The 18,102-nt window shown below is 36.8% G+C and overlaps 2 protein-coding genes across 2 annotated transcripts; one reads left to right on the top strand and one right to left on the bottom strand.

Annotated features, from left to right (window-relative positions):
• The first annotated feature begins 13,004 nt into the window (after nt 1-13,004).
• Olfr616 (olfactory receptor 616) lies at nt 13,005-13,958 on the top strand. The gene has a single exon (NM_147099.2). The coding sequence runs from the start codon at nt 13,005-13,007 to the stop codon at nt 13,956-13,958; it is 954 nt and encodes a 317-aa protein (NP_667310.2).
• Nucleotides 13,959-16,861: 2,903 nt separating this feature from the next.
• Nucleotides 16,862-17,803, bottom strand: Olfr615 (olfactory receptor 615). Its single transcript, NM_147080.2, has one exon. The coding sequence runs from the start codon at nt 17,801-17,803 to the stop codon at nt 16,862-16,864; it is 942 nt and encodes a 313-aa protein (NP_667291.1).
• Nucleotides 17,804-18,102: the final 299 nt, after the last annotated feature.

Below are 18,102 nucleotides of genomic sequence, written 5' to 3'. Positions count from 1 at the left end.
CTGTTATGATTTTGTTAAAGAGACCTCCTTATGTTTTGCTGCCTGTTAAAATTAGGAAATGATCCTTAGTTTAAAAAATTCAGAAATACAAACTTGGAAAAGGTCAAGTGAGCAATTTTTAGATTTACTGCTTTAGTTGCAATTTTAACTTCAATATCTACCACAGCTTTAGATCAACAGCTGCATACTGATCATTTTGTTAATGATATGCATAAAAATATTAGCAACTTATTGTAGATAAAAATTAGAGGCAAAGGTTAATATCTTAGAAGTAGTGGTCTACAATAAGACAGGATATAACATATTAAGGCTACAAAGAGAAATTTCAGGTATTAGAAGAATGTTGTTTCTACTCCGACAAGACTGGCTTAGTTCAAGATAGTATAGATAAAGTTAGAGCTAGTCTAGAAGAAAGAAAACACAACAGAGAAAAACAAGAATCTTGGTATAAAAATTGGTTTTCTACTTCTCCTTGGGTCACTACCTTGCTTCCCACACTTTTGGGACCTTTCTTGGGTATTCTACTGCTTTTGTCTTTTGGCCCCTGGGCCTTTAAAAAATTAACCAGTTTTGTTAAGTCACAGATTGAAGCTGCTTTAAGTAAGCCGGTTGCAGTCCACTACCATCAGCTGGATGTCCGGGACTCAGACGAAGAAGATCCTCCTCCCACCGAGACAGAAACAGCAACTCGTCTCCAGTTTTCCACCCTTGATGCTAAAGCAGAGTCCCCTTGGTTCCTCAGGCTTTGGAGACAATAGGGACAAAGAGGGGTGACCTCCAGCTCCTATTATAGCTTAAAAGCCACAAATTGTGGTGTTACAATTGGCATGCTTACAGAGGCCTTACTGAGTCTGAGGTTGATAATTCTCCTATGGGAGCTGCACAAAACTCAGAATTGTGCATGCTGGTTCGTGATAAATACGAATCCAGTATGGGCCCAGCATGGGTGCAAACTAAGTATTGCAGGGGAAGGTCCAAATAGACCGTTTCTGAGTTCCCTGAGAGACAAACCCGGTTAGGAAGAGGTTGGTATCTAATTTCAGTTACAATTAATAATTTTTTCAAAGGCTCTGCCTCACCTCCCCAAAAGATACCGAGAGCCACAAGTGTGGGTTTGTGACAGCACCCACGGGAGGAATCGGGTCAATGTCCCCCCAGCCATGGTAATGCCCGCTCATCTAAAGATAAAAAGATTATTTGATCACCTCAGTTAAGTGTGGCCTTATTAAATTTAATTCAGAAGGGGGAGATGTTAGAGACCATCCCGTGAGAAAGTGAGCCCTTCACAATCTCCCTAACAGGCCAAATGGCCTTGTACTAAGAGCTGGTTATCACCCCTTTTCCTCCCTATTCCTTTCTTGGCACCTGAGGCTGTAAAAGCTGAATTATAGTCCCCTCTTCCCTATCTCTTCCTGAGTTCCCATGCCATCCAAGGACATAAGTCACGCCTGAGCCCAGCCTGACCCCCAAGGCTGTCAAGGAGGATCGATGTTCCAGAGATAAGATCCAGAGTGCCTGCTGCCTGGCGCCTGACTTCGGCCCCCATGTCAGCAGATGCCCACTTCTTTGTTCTTTGTATAATTCTCCCTCGACCCCTCCCATATTCCCCGCGATGTATGCTTTAAAAAGAAGACACCTCAGCCTAATAAACGAGACCTTGATAGGTTCAATCTACTTGGTCTTCCTACTTTTCTTTCTCTTATCCCCATTTCCTTCCAGGTTTGCGGTCCCCCTCGCACCCACGAATAACTGAATCCCGCGGGACGGGATAGAAAACATTGTTCTAGTAAAACGGAAGATAGAGTTACTGTGCTTGCCTCCCATAAGGAAGGCAAGAGAGTAAACATAAACAGAACAATGGATCACTATCTAAACTGTGTTTGGTTAGATATGTGCTTAAAGAAATAAATGCATAAACTAGAGATTTCTTTACAGGAATTAATCTGTGATGAACAAATCTCATAAATTATTTTATATTATTTGATAAGAATGTAGTGATGCTATTAATAACATAGAGTAAATCAAGAATTAAAGAAGTGTGTTGTAATGTAAGTTCTACTTTTTAAAGAATTATTTGGTTTCTTGTGCTTTGGTTGATAAACAAAAGCATCGCTGCATTCTATAAGCTGTCACCTTCATGAGAATATTGATAATTACACTTTTAGGGTGATATATGGCAATTAGGTGCCCTGTGAATTTTTCTTTAATACATATTTATGGAGTTCACATTATCTGTAGAACAAGTATTACACTCTGAAAAATATTAAAAGAAAGTTTGTTAAGGGCTTGGGTTCCAGAGTCTGACTTCAGACCCTTGTCTACATAGTAATTCCAGGGTCTAACTTCTCATCTGTGTGTATGAGGGGATTACAGTGAGTCCGTGACCATGGTTATCTCACTAGACTGCTGTGTATGTGAAATGAGGGAATCAGAACAATGCCTCTAACCATTACTCAACAAGTAACCATTTTTGTAACTGATGCATTCATCATAGCAGATATATTCTATAACTGATGGATACGCAATACCAGATATGTTCTGTAACTAATACACTCATCATAAGAGATGTGAATGAGATAAGGAAAGTAACCAACCCATGGGCCAGATTTCATCCTATCATGTTTTTATCAGGAGCAAGATCATTTGCGATTTTGAGTGTTCAGAAACCATCCTGGGACTATTCTTGGAGAATGACTCTATCTTAAACAAACAAAGGCTATGAAGCACTAGGATTAGAGGAAATATAAGCAGGAAACAGGCAGTCACCTGACTTTTAAAAACTGACAAGGCAATGTGTATGCATGTATTATGAATGCATATATAGTTATCCCTTTTTCTTATTAAAATATATTTCTATATAATATATTTTGATTATGTTTTCCATTTCCTCTACTCCTTCCAGTTTCTCTCCATTTCCTCTTCCTTCTGGATTGATCCCCTTTATGTATCATTAGAAAACATACAGGCTTCTTAGGAAATAATATAATATAGTATAATATCAAAAATATGATATAATTTAACATAACATAACAAAATATAACATAATATAATAATAGTGCCTATCTCTTAAGTTACATTTCTGTCTTTAAATAATAGACAAGTATTTTGCATGTCTAGAAAAACATGTAAATCAATCTGAAAGTTTGTGAAATGTGCATAGGACACTAGAAAGACAACTGAACATCTCTGAGGTCTTGCTTCAGGTCTTCACAGTCACCACGATCGTGGCTGAGACACTGCCATATTCTGACCTTTATGTCTGTTAGATCTGAAGTACCCAGGGTGCTGGGGGGATCTGCAAATCTATAGGTGGAACAACAATAACCAACAATAACCAGTACCCCCCTCCCCAGAGCTCGTGTCTCTAGTTGCATATGTATCAGAAGATGGCCTAGTCGGCCATCAGTGGAAAGAGGCCCATTAGTCATGCAGACTTTATATGCCTCAGTACTGGGGAACGCCAGGGACTTTTGGGATAGCATTGGAAATGTAAATGAAATAAATACCTAATAATAATAAAAATAAAATAAATATAATTAAAAAGGGCTCATGTCATCATTCTGTTTGAAACAAAATATAAAATCCAGTTACAGATACGGAGTTCAAAGACCAAAAGCAGTAGAATTGGATTTTTGGTCCTATTATAATTGAACCTTTAGTTTAAAAAAATTGAAAAAAATAACAGAATAGACTTTGTGCGTACTTCTAATGTGTGTCAAGTGAGTAATCTAGGTAAGAGCAGTGACTACTATCAACTGTCCAGACTGTTTAAACCACAGAATGCCTTAGAATAATTTTTGTTTATATTGTTAAATTAAATATTTTAAGGCTTTCCCAATCAGCTTTGCCCCATGATTTTGTAGTTTAAAGCTCATGAAATATATCATACTAACATAAATGTTATTACTGGTATGATTTATATACAACACATTATAAAAATGAGATATGAACAGGCAAAGCACCTTGATTAGGTCACACAACCATTATTTAACAAGGCAGGAACTCAGCTCACCGTTTTCTAACTAAGCCCCTCATTTGCCACTCACAAAGCAACACTCTACAGACTAGCTTTGCATCTGGCCTTTGTTGAAATTATGTCCTTATTTTCTTACAGAATTCAATAGCTCTGTCTTACAGAACCATCCTGAGTTTTTCACCATTACGTTGTTGTTGTTGTTGTTATTTATTGTTATTATTATTATTATTATTATTATTATTATTATTATTATTATTCACCGTGATGTGCCAAGTTTTGGATTGAGAAGAAGAGTTGAAATAGAAACCATAGGTCATCACTGGAGATTATTGAAATATTAAGGGTTAGTGAAGGTCTGGCCCAGTAACACGGCAAGGAAGTAAGGATGGTGAATATGTGATGGTGTAAAGTCACTGGGCTTGGCTCATAGGTTTGTTAGAATTATGTTATTTTTTTGTACATAATAAAGTCATTTTTCTCCTCTTTCCTACCCACATCACTCCCGTGCTCTTGACTTCTGAACATCTCCTATTTCCTTTTTCCTGCTTTGTTCAAAAATTTACCCAAAGTTAAAGCAAATCCATGTAGCACCAAATCAAGCATCCAGAGAACTAAACAAACCAGTAAATAAAACTTACCATGAGGTCCTCCAGTGCACCAGTGTCTTCTGCCCCGAGAATCAGCTGTCCTCACTCCAGTAAGGCTTCATTAGTTAATGTGTTCTTTCATTTCTGGTTTGAACGATGAGGCACACTCCCATTGCCCTTAACACAGTGAGGCCTCTGAGATAGAATCTAAAACCATATCATAGATTACTCTCCACATATAGGAAGCGTAACTTGTGATTGACTACATTGGGCTGACAAAGCCCTATTTCATTCTGTCTTATTACTTTTGAAAACAAGCAATTCCTGTTCTGAATACACCTCCAACATGGTAATTACCTATTAGAAGATATAATCTACTTCTCAGTGAGCACTTCTAGAACTGAAACAGGAATACCCTATTATATCAGGTGATCAGTTAAAATATTTCTAACACATTTCATACGTGCAATACCTGATTCCACCATCAACCATAAAACAGCTAAAGTCACTGTTTAGACAAGTACCATACCTGGGACAGCAGTGGCTGGAAAATTGTCACCCTCCTTTTCTTAGGAATCAGAACTATCTATCTTACTCTTCGGGGACACCCTCTGCAGACAGCACTATGAATTCTCTCATGTCTAATGACCAGTGTTACCTCCTCTATCTGCACTTGCAGACTCCCTGGTGCTCAGCAAGATGGGTTGTTTCTTATTAATTATGTCCTACTGCTCACACAAAGACTGGCATAATCCTGAGAGACCTAAGACTGAGGAATCCCAGAAAATGTCTGGGGTCTTCTGAAGCCCAGGTCCTTAGGTAAAACAAAAACAAAAACAAAAACATACAATCTAGTGATCAATTTAGTAATCTAACTTCCAGAAAGATCACCTTTTGGAGACAAATCTAACACATTAATCACACCCTATTATACCCAACAACATATACTATGGTTTTTTTGGCAGAAATTTTTTTAAAAAATGGATACTGTAAGAATGTGATTGTCAAGGTTTTAATCTTATCAGTGTACTCCTTAGAGATTTATATGTAATTCATTTAAAATGTTATTCTTTGACTTATTTAAAACTTCATATGTATGTGTGTGTGTACCTGTGCAAGTATATGCAATATATTTGTAAGTACCCAGGAAGTTCAAAAAGGATGTTGGAGGCCTTAGGACTGGAGTGCAGAGTGATTCTGAAAAAAATATAATGTAGGCAATTAGGAACTAGACTTGAAACCCCAGGAGAACAGAGATTGCTCTTTGACAATAATCAGTCTTACCAGCTACTTTCTTATAATTTAATGTCTTGAATATTAGCTCAGAATTTCAAAGGTGAAATAAAGAACAACTTACTTTTGTTGGTTTTCTTTGAGTTTCAAACCCAGTTTCTTGGGTATATTGGTCAACCCTTTTTCCAAATCACTATTTCACCTTCAGGGAATCTTAAGACTTTCTAAGTTAAATCTGAGCAGTACTCTTATATCACATGCAAGGATATATATATTTTTTTCTTTCATGTATCAGTATTTAGGTCCATAAATATTATCATTACTACTAGTTTTCCATTTGTTAGTTACTAACATTAAAGCTCAAATTTTTGAGTCAAAAAATTTATCTGCACAGATAGCAAGTTCCCTAGCTTTAAATTAAGAGTGGACTTCTGTTCCAAATACCATTGTTTATACGAGCTGATGCTATTGATAGTATGGAACAGGAACAGATTGTTGCCTTATTTAAGATTGACAGTTTTTAAACAATATGAAAGCCATAAGAGATAATGATAAATTAAAATATTTTAAGAGTCAATCAAATATCGTAGACTTGATACAAAACTCAAAGAAAAATGAATCATGACTTTCTCACTGGACTCTGAATTATTATAGTGTGAATTATTTAAGTGGGTCTATGCTCCTGGCAGGTTGTGAGCCTGCTGCACCTTTCAATAGAGCACTCTTGATTTGTGAATGAACAACAATAACAACAACAACAACAATGCACACACACACACACACACACACACACACACACACACACGCGTGCGCCCGCGCACACACACACCAGTTAATTATGGTGTGTCTTGGCAAGTGAATGGTGGGTGTGTGGGTACTTCAAACAAACACACCCCTTAGTTATCACAGAGTTAACATCCTTTAAAGTCAATATTTCGTATCTGCTACCCCAGACTCAATCAGGGAAGTGGCCACTAGGGCTACTTTCCCAAATTCTTACAGTCTATAGACCTTTAGGTTTCATGTTTCTGCTTACCCTTCATGATGATCCTCTGTCTTTTCTCCTTCCCTCTCCCAAGGCTGGAAATCCTAAAAGTCCAGCTTCTGTCTACCCAACCATTCGTCTTTGGCAACTTTACTTCTCAATCAGAGCCAACTGGGGGCAGGCTTTCTTTAGCCTAAGTGCAAGACACTGCAAACAAGTTTTTGGGTAACACAATTAGCATGGGAACACAAGCCGCTACAGGACTTGGCACCTAAAATAAAATTTGTAGATTGTAAATCTGGCTATTTTGCCTGATGGCACAAAAATATTTGGTATTAAAATCAAATCCACATTTTCAGAAACATATTCAATGAAATAATTCCTCATTAACAGGTGTTCTCAAGTGCAAGTTTTAGATTTCTACAAAATTATGCTAACAGATGTCTTGAAAATTAATGAATTGATGTTTAGTTTATATTCACATTCCTGTACCTTGGATACAATGGAACAAGTGCACAGAAACAGACAGCATCTTCCTGTGGCTGGTTCCTGTGCTTTCAATCAACACAAAGTCCACACAGATAGCTTTGTCTCTAAACTTCAACAGCAATGCTTTTGCTTCAGTCTTCTGAGGCCTCTTGTTGTAACCCACAAGGAAAAGTTTGCTCTGGACAGGGATAACTATGTGTTGTGCTTCGGGAATGCATATACTGGTTCATAACCACCATTATCAACAGAAATTTAAAGACTTTGCTGTTTTCTTTGTTGTTTGAGGGATGATTGTTTCATAATTCTATTAGGGTTGTGTTAGTTAAAAAGATAAATGAAACCACCTTTCCTATATCTTTAGGCAAATATAATAATTTCCATTCACTCAACACTCATTGTTTATTAATAGATTCTTCTCTCATAAAATATATCCCAGCCACAGTTTCCCCTCCCTCCATTTCTTCCAGCTTCCCCACATTCTTCCCTTTTCCCCAAATCCCTCCATTTCCCTCCAGAAAAGAGGAAGCCCCCAAGAGATGACAGCCAGATAGGACAAAACAAAATACAATGAGAGAAAGCAAAAGCCTTCATATCAAGGTAGGACAAGGCAATCCAGTAGGAGGAAAAAGAATCCCAGAAGCAGGCAAAAGAGTCAGAGACACACCTGGAACTCACTGCTAGGAGACTCAAAAACACAAAACTAGCAGCCATAACATACATGCAAGAGTCCTGGTGCTCAAGACCCATGTAGACCCCATGCTTGCTGCTTCAGTCTCTTTGACCTCATATGAACCATGCTTAGTTGATGCAGTGGGCCATGTTCTGGTGTTCTCCATTTCCTCCAACTTCTACAATATTTCTTCCTCCTTCTTTCACAGGGTCCCCCAATCTCCTAGAGGAGGAATTTGATAGAGACCTCCAATTTAGACTCCTGTTCCACATGATGCCTTGGGTCTCAACACTGGGTCCCATCTACTGCCAAAAGAAGCCTCTCTGATGATGACTGGACAAGGCTCTGAAGTATGAGTGTAGCAGAATAGTGTTTTCTTTTCCTGCAGTGCTGGTTCCACCCTTGGTCTCTGAGCTAATCAGTTTCACATTCCTGGCCATCCAAGCCATTTCAGGAATGTGCTCCTTCTGGTACCCTAAGCTTCAAGTTCTTTAACATCACAATTGCCCCAGCATGACTTGCTGCCACAACAGCTGAGTTGTATTTTTATAGCCTCCTATATTCATGATTTATTAGGTATGAAATCAATAATACAAGTTTGAGAAAAGAATAAAAACTTATAAGAACTATATATTTATATAACAATACTTAAGACTTAGTTGCATTTATAGATAGATATACATTGGAGAAACTGATAACCAACAATTTTAAAGAAAAAAATGTGTAAAGGATACATTAATGAGACTATTAGTTCACTCTAAACGGACATATACCTATCAAAAATATATAGCACCTCAATATTGTTGAAGAATGATACTGATGACTGAATATATCAGTTTCTCAGAGAGGAAGTGAAAAAATTACGTTTAAAGATCGTTCACTTAAAAATGATTTAAAGTAAGTTTCGACACTGAAGTATCACTTGTATCATCTATATCACTCCTAATGGAAAGCTTGTGGTCATTAGCAATAGAAAGTAGTGACACAGGGTTCTATGACTATGTGACAAGTTATAAAGAGTCTGAGATATTGAGAAGAGTTAGAAAGGCTTCAGTTCAAAGTAATTTTTTTTTTCATCATCTCTGTGGGGCATAATGAAACCACTCTCTCATGGGATATTTTGATAGCCTCCCTCTGGTACTTGCCATCTGTTTCTCCATGTATTGTAGTAAATAACTCTCATGTCAAGCAGCTTCCCCTAGTAGCGGTTTTGAGCATCTCCTTAAGAGTCCACACATTTTCCACCCGTGCCCAGGTAGGTAAGAGGAAAAAGAAGCAAGAGATGTACTTCTGAACTTGCTTGCCAATCTTAGAAGTCTGGTTTTAAGGTGAAGTGATCACATGTACATCACATGTACATCAGTACAGCTGAAGTGAGGCCTTCTGTTCAGGAGTTTCTTAACTAAAGTTTTGCTCCCCCATTTTAGAATGAAATTCGGAGTCCTTAGTGAATGACATTTGAGAGCTTGCCAGAGATAAAAACAGAGCCAGCTAATAGAAGAGAAAAACATTGTAGGAATTAAAAGTTCAAACAATGGGAAAGACAGGGAAGAAAAATGGCGAAGTAAGTTCTCTTAAAGGAGAACTGGGAGGAGTAGATGTTACAAAAGAATTTGAGGAGGGCTAGAAGTCAGTCATAGTGGGTGGAAGTTGAAAGAATGAAGTGACTTCTAAATCTTCAAGTAGAAACAAAGCAATGTTTTGGCTAGTATGGAAAATCTACCATAAAGTAGCATGGACAACAGGACACACATAACTGGAAGCTGGAAACTGAGTAAGCTGTAAGTTCTAAAATGCTACCTTTCAGATAACAATAACCTTTTTCTTTAGTTTACTAGAACTTAATCTTTAGTTTTAAATGCCCCTCTCCCCACCCAATGTATAATTCCTCAAAATATTTTATACATTAGAACTTAAAATGGATTTTGAGTTACTGGTGAATTTTATGTCTCTATCAGATGTTAATATTCATATGGTACAATAAGAATGTATAAACTTTCAATTTATTTATTTAAGCAACTTTCATTATGCAGCTTGTATGATAGGAATAAATGAATGATGTCAATACTATGGAGAGCTTATGATCCCAACATTAATGACACTGAACATCAAGTAAGAAAAATCTATCTGGGTAACACGAAGAAGAGAACATTAAATCAAACGTGCTGAATGTTAATTATAGGAGCAACAGTGAACACTTGATAGAAATTTAATGGCTAGAATAATTCTCAAGATCTGAAATAGCCAGGGATATTCCAGTAAAAGGCTTCATAGAAACTAAACATTAACCAGTTAATTTAATTACTATCAGAATTCCTAAACCACAGTTTGTGAGTATATGATCAAAAGATGGCAATCTAATTTAAGAGGGATTAAGCTATATCTAGTGTGTTGAACCATCCAGTGTGAATAGATAGCAAAATAACTAAAACTAAATGAAATCAGTTGGAAAAAACATATCTTCATGGAAAGGGGCTGGTAACATGTCTGAAAACAATAGCAAAAATGAACTAGGCTATGTAACAGAGTGAGTATAAAGTGAGTTTTACAGTAAAACTTGCAAAGGTGTGGATGGTGATCTTAATATCTATGTTATGTTCTGAGCCCTAAGCACAGAAAAGAAAGGGAAATACCTGCAGTGAATTCCATCATGTTCAGGAATAGAGTTAAACAAAGGGGAGATAGGAACTATTAGCAAATGTTAAGAAACTTGTACTTATGTGGCTGCATACATTTGTGTTGGTTTAAAATAGGAGTTTTATGTGGTTTGAAAGCAAGATCTTTGCTTTAATGTGGTGAGACTCTATGTGATGAATATCTGAGCACCGGTGCTTTGTCATGTGACCGTATTCTCCAGTCCAGTATGCACTGTGCCTTTAAAAACATTACTTAATTTAACCTGACATTCTAGATAAATTAACAAGAGATTATATTAAGATACCCTTGTTCTTAGTGTCTTAGGTCTTCAAAGAGCCTTCTTGTCAGGTCTATAGATGTTCCTTGTAATTCTGCCATAAAAACAGACAGGCTTTGTAAGACTCATTACCTGTCGTTTATGTCATATAAATGTGTAAAGGTATTATAGCCACCAGATAAAGGGAAATAAATAGACATCTACATGGCAGTGGGTGCAAAGCATGATTCACTGATGAACCTCTTTTCAAAAACATATTCCTACCCCTAAAAATAACATCTGTGATTTTTCATTTACATATTTCTAAAATTGCACCGAATTCTGATTTTCCTAAGAGAAAACGAAGTTTCTTGCCCCAGTCTTTATGTATATATGTTTCTTTTCTCCCTCTGTTGCTGTCTGTCTCTCTTTTTGCATGTGTGTGTGTGTGTGTGTGTGTGTGTGTGTGTGTGTGTGTGTGTGTGTGTGTATTGAATGTCTATGTGCATACAGCTGGTGTAGGTGTGACTGCTTTTGAGACCTATTGATGCTGAGTTTTTGCTCAGTCTCTCTCCTTATTCCTACTGAACCTGGAAGTATGAATCACTAAAGTGTTTAGTCAATGAGATCCAGGGATCAGCCTGTCTGTTTCCACTCCCAGCATCTGGTTTATAGACACACTGTGCATATCCAGCTCTTTTAGAAAGGATGCTGGGGACTCTACCTCAGAGTCTCATTCTCATACAGGAAGCACTTTACTGACCAGGTCATCTCCCCAGTTACCATAGGTCTCTTTCCTATGCCCCTTTTCCTCAGGGAAATAATTCTATTTAATTGATCATCAGATGATCTTTATATTTCATTATATTTATATTTGCTATATATAAGACATCATATTTGGGTTCTAGGAATTTTCTAGATAGTTTGCTTGAGTTTTTCACTTTCCTTTCTTTCCTGTCTTCATATCCAATTGTAGTTATATCAATATTTTCTGTTTCTTCTATGTAGAAGGTGTAGACTTTCAACACATTAAATTTAAATGTATTCACCTAATAAGAGATAATATTTGTTTCTACTTCTTTAAAGATAAAGATATATAATAACACTTCTCCTTTCAATGATGGTGATCTGGAACTTTTATTAAAGTATTGGCATTTATTATTTACTGATGCATTAATTTTTCAAGCAGATGTTTCTGTTTATTACATGAAACTATTTGTTGGTGTCCAATCCTCTTCTATCACAGACTGAGAAAATAAACCATTGCTGTTTTACTTATCTCAACTCTTCCTTGTATTTTGATCAACATGGATTTTGAAAGAGTAAGCCTCTCATTCTAAAAGAAAATACCAAATGTTAGAAGTTCATTGGAAGAACAAGTTACCAAATGAAGTTTGCCAGATTACATGAATCTTATAACAGTTATTATGATCATGCAATTTATTTCTGCAGAAGGAAGATCAGAAAAGTGTTCGTGTGACTAGAGTCTTAAGTGCTGACATATATGATGCTGATATGTGGGAAAGTACAAGGAGTGCTTTGAGAGTTCTGAAAAGTTTAGTACAAATGAAGCACTACTTTTAAAAATGTTATTTATTAATTAGTTATTTTATTTATTTACATTTCAAATGTTGTCCCCCTTCCTGGTCTCCCCTCCTCAAACTCCCATCCCATCCTCCCTCCTCTTTGCCTCCAAGAGGGTGCTCCCCAACTAACCTATTCACTCCTGCCTCACCCCTCTAGTATCCCCCTACATGGGGGCAACAAGTCCAAGGGCCTCTCCGTCCATTGATGCCAGAAAAGGTAATCCTCTACTACATAATTAAATAACATAAAAAATTAGATTTTGAGAATACTTTATTTTCACCATTTAGGCACACAGATCATGTCTTTACTTTGCATTTACACTTAATCAGTGTTATTAGACTGAGAGTGCTATGGAAGTCAAAGGAATTCTATTATTTCCTACATTTAACAGCATTTTCTTCATTGTCCAAGCTGCACATAGTTATTCAGATAGGTTAAAAAAAACTGACTCTTTCATATAAATATGTCAGAATTAGTGTTGACTTATGGGACTACTATAGTTTTTCTCTTATGTCTTCTAATCTATCATTTTTGTCTTACAATAGAAGCCTTTGAAATCTGTTGTCAGCTGGATAAAAGGATTTATGGAAATTACAAACAGTAGCTGGTTCCAGCCACCTACCCTTCTTCTAACAGGCATCCCTGGACTAGAAGATGTGCAGATATGGTTCTGTATCCCACTATGTGTCATGTACCTAATTGCCCTCCTAGGAAACTGCACCATCCTCTTTGTTATCAAAACCACCTCCAGCCTTCATGAGCCTCAATACATATTCCTATCTATGTTGGCAGCTACAGATGTTGGTCTCTCTGTATCAACTCTGCCGACAGTACTGAATGTCTTCCTCCTGAATCACAGAGATATTGAGTTTCACTCTTGCTTGACACAGATGTTCTTTATCCATACCTTTTCTTCCATGGAGTCAGCCATCCTACTGGCCATGGCTTTTGATCGGTTTGTTGCTATTCGTAATCCATTACACTATACTGCAGTTTTAACCCCCACTCGGATTATTAAGATAGGACTTGCAGCTGTTGTTAGGGGTGTGATGTTAATGATCCCCTTGCCAATCCTGCTCAAGCGGTTGCCTTTCTGTAAGGGTGTCATACTGTCCCATTGTTACTGCTACCATCCAGACATCATGAAGCTGGCCTGTGGTCCTGTCAGGGTCAACATCATCTATGGATTGTCTCTAGTTCTCTGTTCGTTTGGAGTTGACTCTGTATTTATTGTCATCTCTTACATCTTGATTTTGAAAACAGTGCTGGGTATCGCCTCAGGAGATGGTAAGCTCAAGGCACTCAATACCTGTGTCTCCCACATATTTACTGTCTTTATATTTTATGTCCCACTCATTGTTCTGGCTCTAATTCACAGGTTTGGTACATTTGCATCTCCTCTTCTCCATGTCACCATGGCCAATCTTTTTCTCTTCTTGACTCCTGTTTTAAACCCCTTGGTTTACAGCTTAAAAACCAAACAGATAAGGTCTGCAGTGTGCAAAATATTTAAAGTTTGGGGAAACTTGCTCAAATAACCACACACAGTCTTAGCAAAAGAGGTGTCATACTTCTCTGCTCTTTCATCTATTTGCTTCTCAGGAATATGCTTTTATTTCATGGAATAAATTGGGGAGAAATGAGGAGATATTTTTGTCTTCCACAAAAAAGACAGTATTTTGATTATCATTAAAATAATTGATCTACTACTCTGTAATTATATGATTATATGATGAGATTCAGTATGCGATATGCATATTTTTGTTTAGTTACTTTGAAAGAGTCACATAACCTATGCAAAACTTGAAGGGATGTGGAAACCTAGCAGATGCTACCATCTTTTAGAAAACAAAAGCAAGCTTAGTCAACATAAGGGGGGAAATGTCATTTTTTATTTTTAAATTATTTTTAATCTTCAATATAAAATTATAAATAAAATTGTTCTTTTAAATTTAAAATTATCCGTCCAAAATGTTAAAGATAGCAGCATACTCAGAGATATGGGAGCAGGATAGAATGTTATACTTGGAGGAAGTAGACTATTTATTTATAATATAAATATATAATTATTATAGAATTTCCTCTGGTGGAAGCACAGCAAATGTCAATCAGAGAGGAGACATCTGAATGTCCATCAGCATTTGCATTTATTTAATTAATTAATAATAATATTGATTTATATACTTTATTAACTTTAATAAATTTAGTAGGCCATTAAAATACTTTCCTTGGGATACACAGCTGCTCTCACTCTGCTAACAGCCCTTAATACAGTTATCATGAGGATCTATTAGGAAATCATTCCTATGCTTATTTGGAAATTATGTCGTGTTTTGACTATTATTAGAGTTTTATAATTGAAATCTAGTATAAAGGGTATTCATTTTGTTATTATTTTCTGTTTTATTTTATAATATCCTTCTCATTCTCTTTCTCTCATTTCTCATACACATGATCATAGAATATATGGAAAACCCACCTAAAATGCTTTCCCTAATACTTAAATAATCATTTGATGCAGCAAGAAAATTCTGGTATCTGACATTTATTTTCCCACCTATCAAGTTGGCATTTTCTGGTGGACGTAGCTGAGTATCCTTTGATTCAACTAAGTTTTTATTGTATCTACCTAGAGACAGCATTAGGTCAAAATTATTCAGACTAAATTTTGAATGACTATTCCAAATTAGGAGTCACTGGACCAACAGTGAGTTTCTTCTCAATGGAATTTTGATAGAACTCTTGGGAGTTGTAGAAGTCTAACTATCATGACCTCAAATTTTAAAGTATGTTCAAGTACTTTATTAAGGAAAGAGAAAAAAAATGTACTGTCAGTCATAAGTCAAAGCCAAAAACATATATAGTGTTGCTAAAGTGAGAATAAAGATTTAACACAATCATAATTATTTTAAAAACTTTTATGTAGTGAAGAGGCTCCAACAGTTCCAAGCAAGGCAAACACAGGCCTGAGCATGTCAAACATTGCATATGGGGTTTTTGCCCTTTTACTCCTCCCTCTTCCCATGCCTTCCTTAAAACTGCTAATTTCCTAAAGACTACCCCCTGAGATCTATTCGCTTAGTAGTTCACTGACACAAAACACCAAGGTAATTTATCAATTTCATTATTTGGTTAATATGTCCAACCATGACATGCCAAGCCATCTTAGCACAGACTCCCCTTTCCCTTTAAAACTCACTTCTGTGGAAAATGTCATCTTCTGCATCTATTTGCATCTTTGTTCTTTTGCTTCTGCTTGCTGCTATGCCTGCCTTTGCAATTCCACCCCCACCCCCACTTGCCTTCCGTGGTAATAAAACTCCTTTGGGTAATGAATTTGTGCCTGGGTATGTCCTGTATGAATTCCAGGGGCTAGACCTCTTAACATAACACAGTATATACCAATTTTAAGTCCAGGTGAAGTTAGAAATATGGAATTCAGTCCCACATTACATGAAGAAAGACATTTAGAATACTTAACATTCAGATGCCGAAAAATGGAAGCATTTAAAGTAATTTTAGTAAATGCTACTGAATGAAACTAATGAAAAAGACATTTAAAAGTATGTAGAAATAAGAGGGTTAATCTTCACCCTGGAAACAAAAAAATTCAAGTCACATAGGTATAGAGGAAAATCTGAGAAGAAAATTGCATTCAAAGAAGTTGTTGAATTTTACCCTGGTTTTCATGTCTTTGAAGACTATTGCTAAGAAGAACATATGCATGTGTTCATCTGAAGAGCACAAGCAAGCTTCTCAAAGTGACGATCCAGGTGTTCTGTAACTGGGGAAAATCAAAGACACAAAACTAGCTAACAATGGTTTGAGCTATAGGAAATCAGAATAAATGCTTTGTTCCTCTAAAAAGATGTACATGCAGATCCAGGAGTATTTTCAGGTAAAATACACAAAATAATTTACTAATGGGATGCTATGACCCACACACTCTGTAGCAAGGATGGTCAAATGGTCGACAATGGTTATGAATGTTGTTCTCTTAGAAACAGTACAAGAAAGATGGAGAATATTTTAGTAAATAAAATAGAGTAAGAACCTGAGGCAGAAATTGAAGAAATAGGATTGGGGATTTGATGAAGTTTATGAATATTTTATGAAACTAATTATAACCCTCATTTGGAACTATAAAAATGTAATACCCATGAATAGAAGGTAACACAATATATAACCAAGAGTTGCTTTTCACTGTTTAGTTAGCAAAGTGCATCAAAACATGAACTAAGAAATATAGGAGAAATAATACTTGTGATTATATAAATGTCATGTGTTTATTCATAAAAGCTGTAATTTCAACATTTTATCATATTTTCATACCTATATACACATCCCAGATATAAATACAGTAAAATAAACAATCATGTGTACGGTGAAATTGAAAATTGTACTTTTCTTCATTGAAACTGTCATTAACTTTCTGAACTGTTCATCTCCTCTGGATCTTCAAAGATTTTCTCAAGGCAGAGCGAATCTGCTTGGTCTTCAGGCTATACACAATTGGGTTAAGCATTGGGGGCATAAAAAGATAGATATTTCCCAGGACTGCATGTGCTATTGGAGAACTTCTGCGGCTGATCCGATGCATTACAGTTATTGCCAGCAAAGGGCCATAGTAGATAAAGACAATAAAGATATGAGACAAACAAGTATTGAGCGCTTTCATCTGACCTTCTCTAGAAGCGATCCCCATAACTGCTTGAAATATCAGAGCATAAGAAATAGCTATGAGCAAAAAGTCCACCCCAAACGAAAATATAACCAAAACAAGACCATAGAAAATATTGATCTTGACTTGGCCACAGGCTAGTTTCATGACATTTGGGTGGATACAGTAGGAGTAGGACAACAGCTGCCCCTTGCAGAATGGTAATCTCTTAAGCAGTATAGGCAAGGGCATCATGAGCGCTACACCCCTCAGAAAAGCTGCCAGTCCCATCCTGGTGACTCGTGAGTTCGTCAGTATTGTTGTATATTGCAGGGGGTGACTGATGGCCACAAAGCGGTCAAAAGCCATAGCTAACAAGATTCCTGAACCCATGGAAGAAGATGTATGGATGAAGAAGAGCTGAGCAAGGCAACTGTCAAATGCAATTTCATAGAGGTCAAAGATAAAGACTTTTAGCACAGAGAACAGTGTAGAGACAGACAAGACAATGTCAGCCCCAGCCAGCATAGACAAAAATTGGTACTGAGGCTCCTGCAGACTCCTTTCAGTCCTTACTAAATAAATTACAGTACAGTTCCCTGCCAATGTGGTGATGTACATCAGGCTCAGGAGTGGTCCCAGCCACAGGCGGGCACCCACCAGCCCTCTGAGGCCAGTGAGGATGAAGACAGAAGGTTGAAATGTGGTATTAAATTCAGACATGGACAACTCTGAGAATCACTGTGCAAAGCAGTTTCTCTGTCACTGAACCCTGGAAAGAAGCAAACGTTAAATGTCACATTCAGGATGTTCTAACAAATGTTAGATATTACCTGTGAAGGATAGTGTTATTGGGAGTAAAATGACTTTAACAATTATAGCAAGGAATGATTGCTTTATTGAATATTGCCTTGAGGATAGATAATCTTTTTCATTACTAATCTCCATGTGGTGAAGATCCAGATAAGATGGCAGTGAAAATAAATAGTGCATTTTGTGTTCAGCCCATTCCCAAATCAGAT

The sequence above is a fragment of the Mus musculus genome, chromosome 7 (genome assembly GCF_000001635.26).
Source record: "Mus musculus strain C57BL/6J chromosome 7, GRCm38.p6 C57BL/6J".
NCBI classification, from domain to species: domain Eukaryota; kingdom Metazoa; phylum Chordata; class Mammalia; order Rodentia; family Muridae; genus Mus; species Mus musculus.
This window is presented reverse-complemented; position numbering and strand designations above follow the sequence as displayed.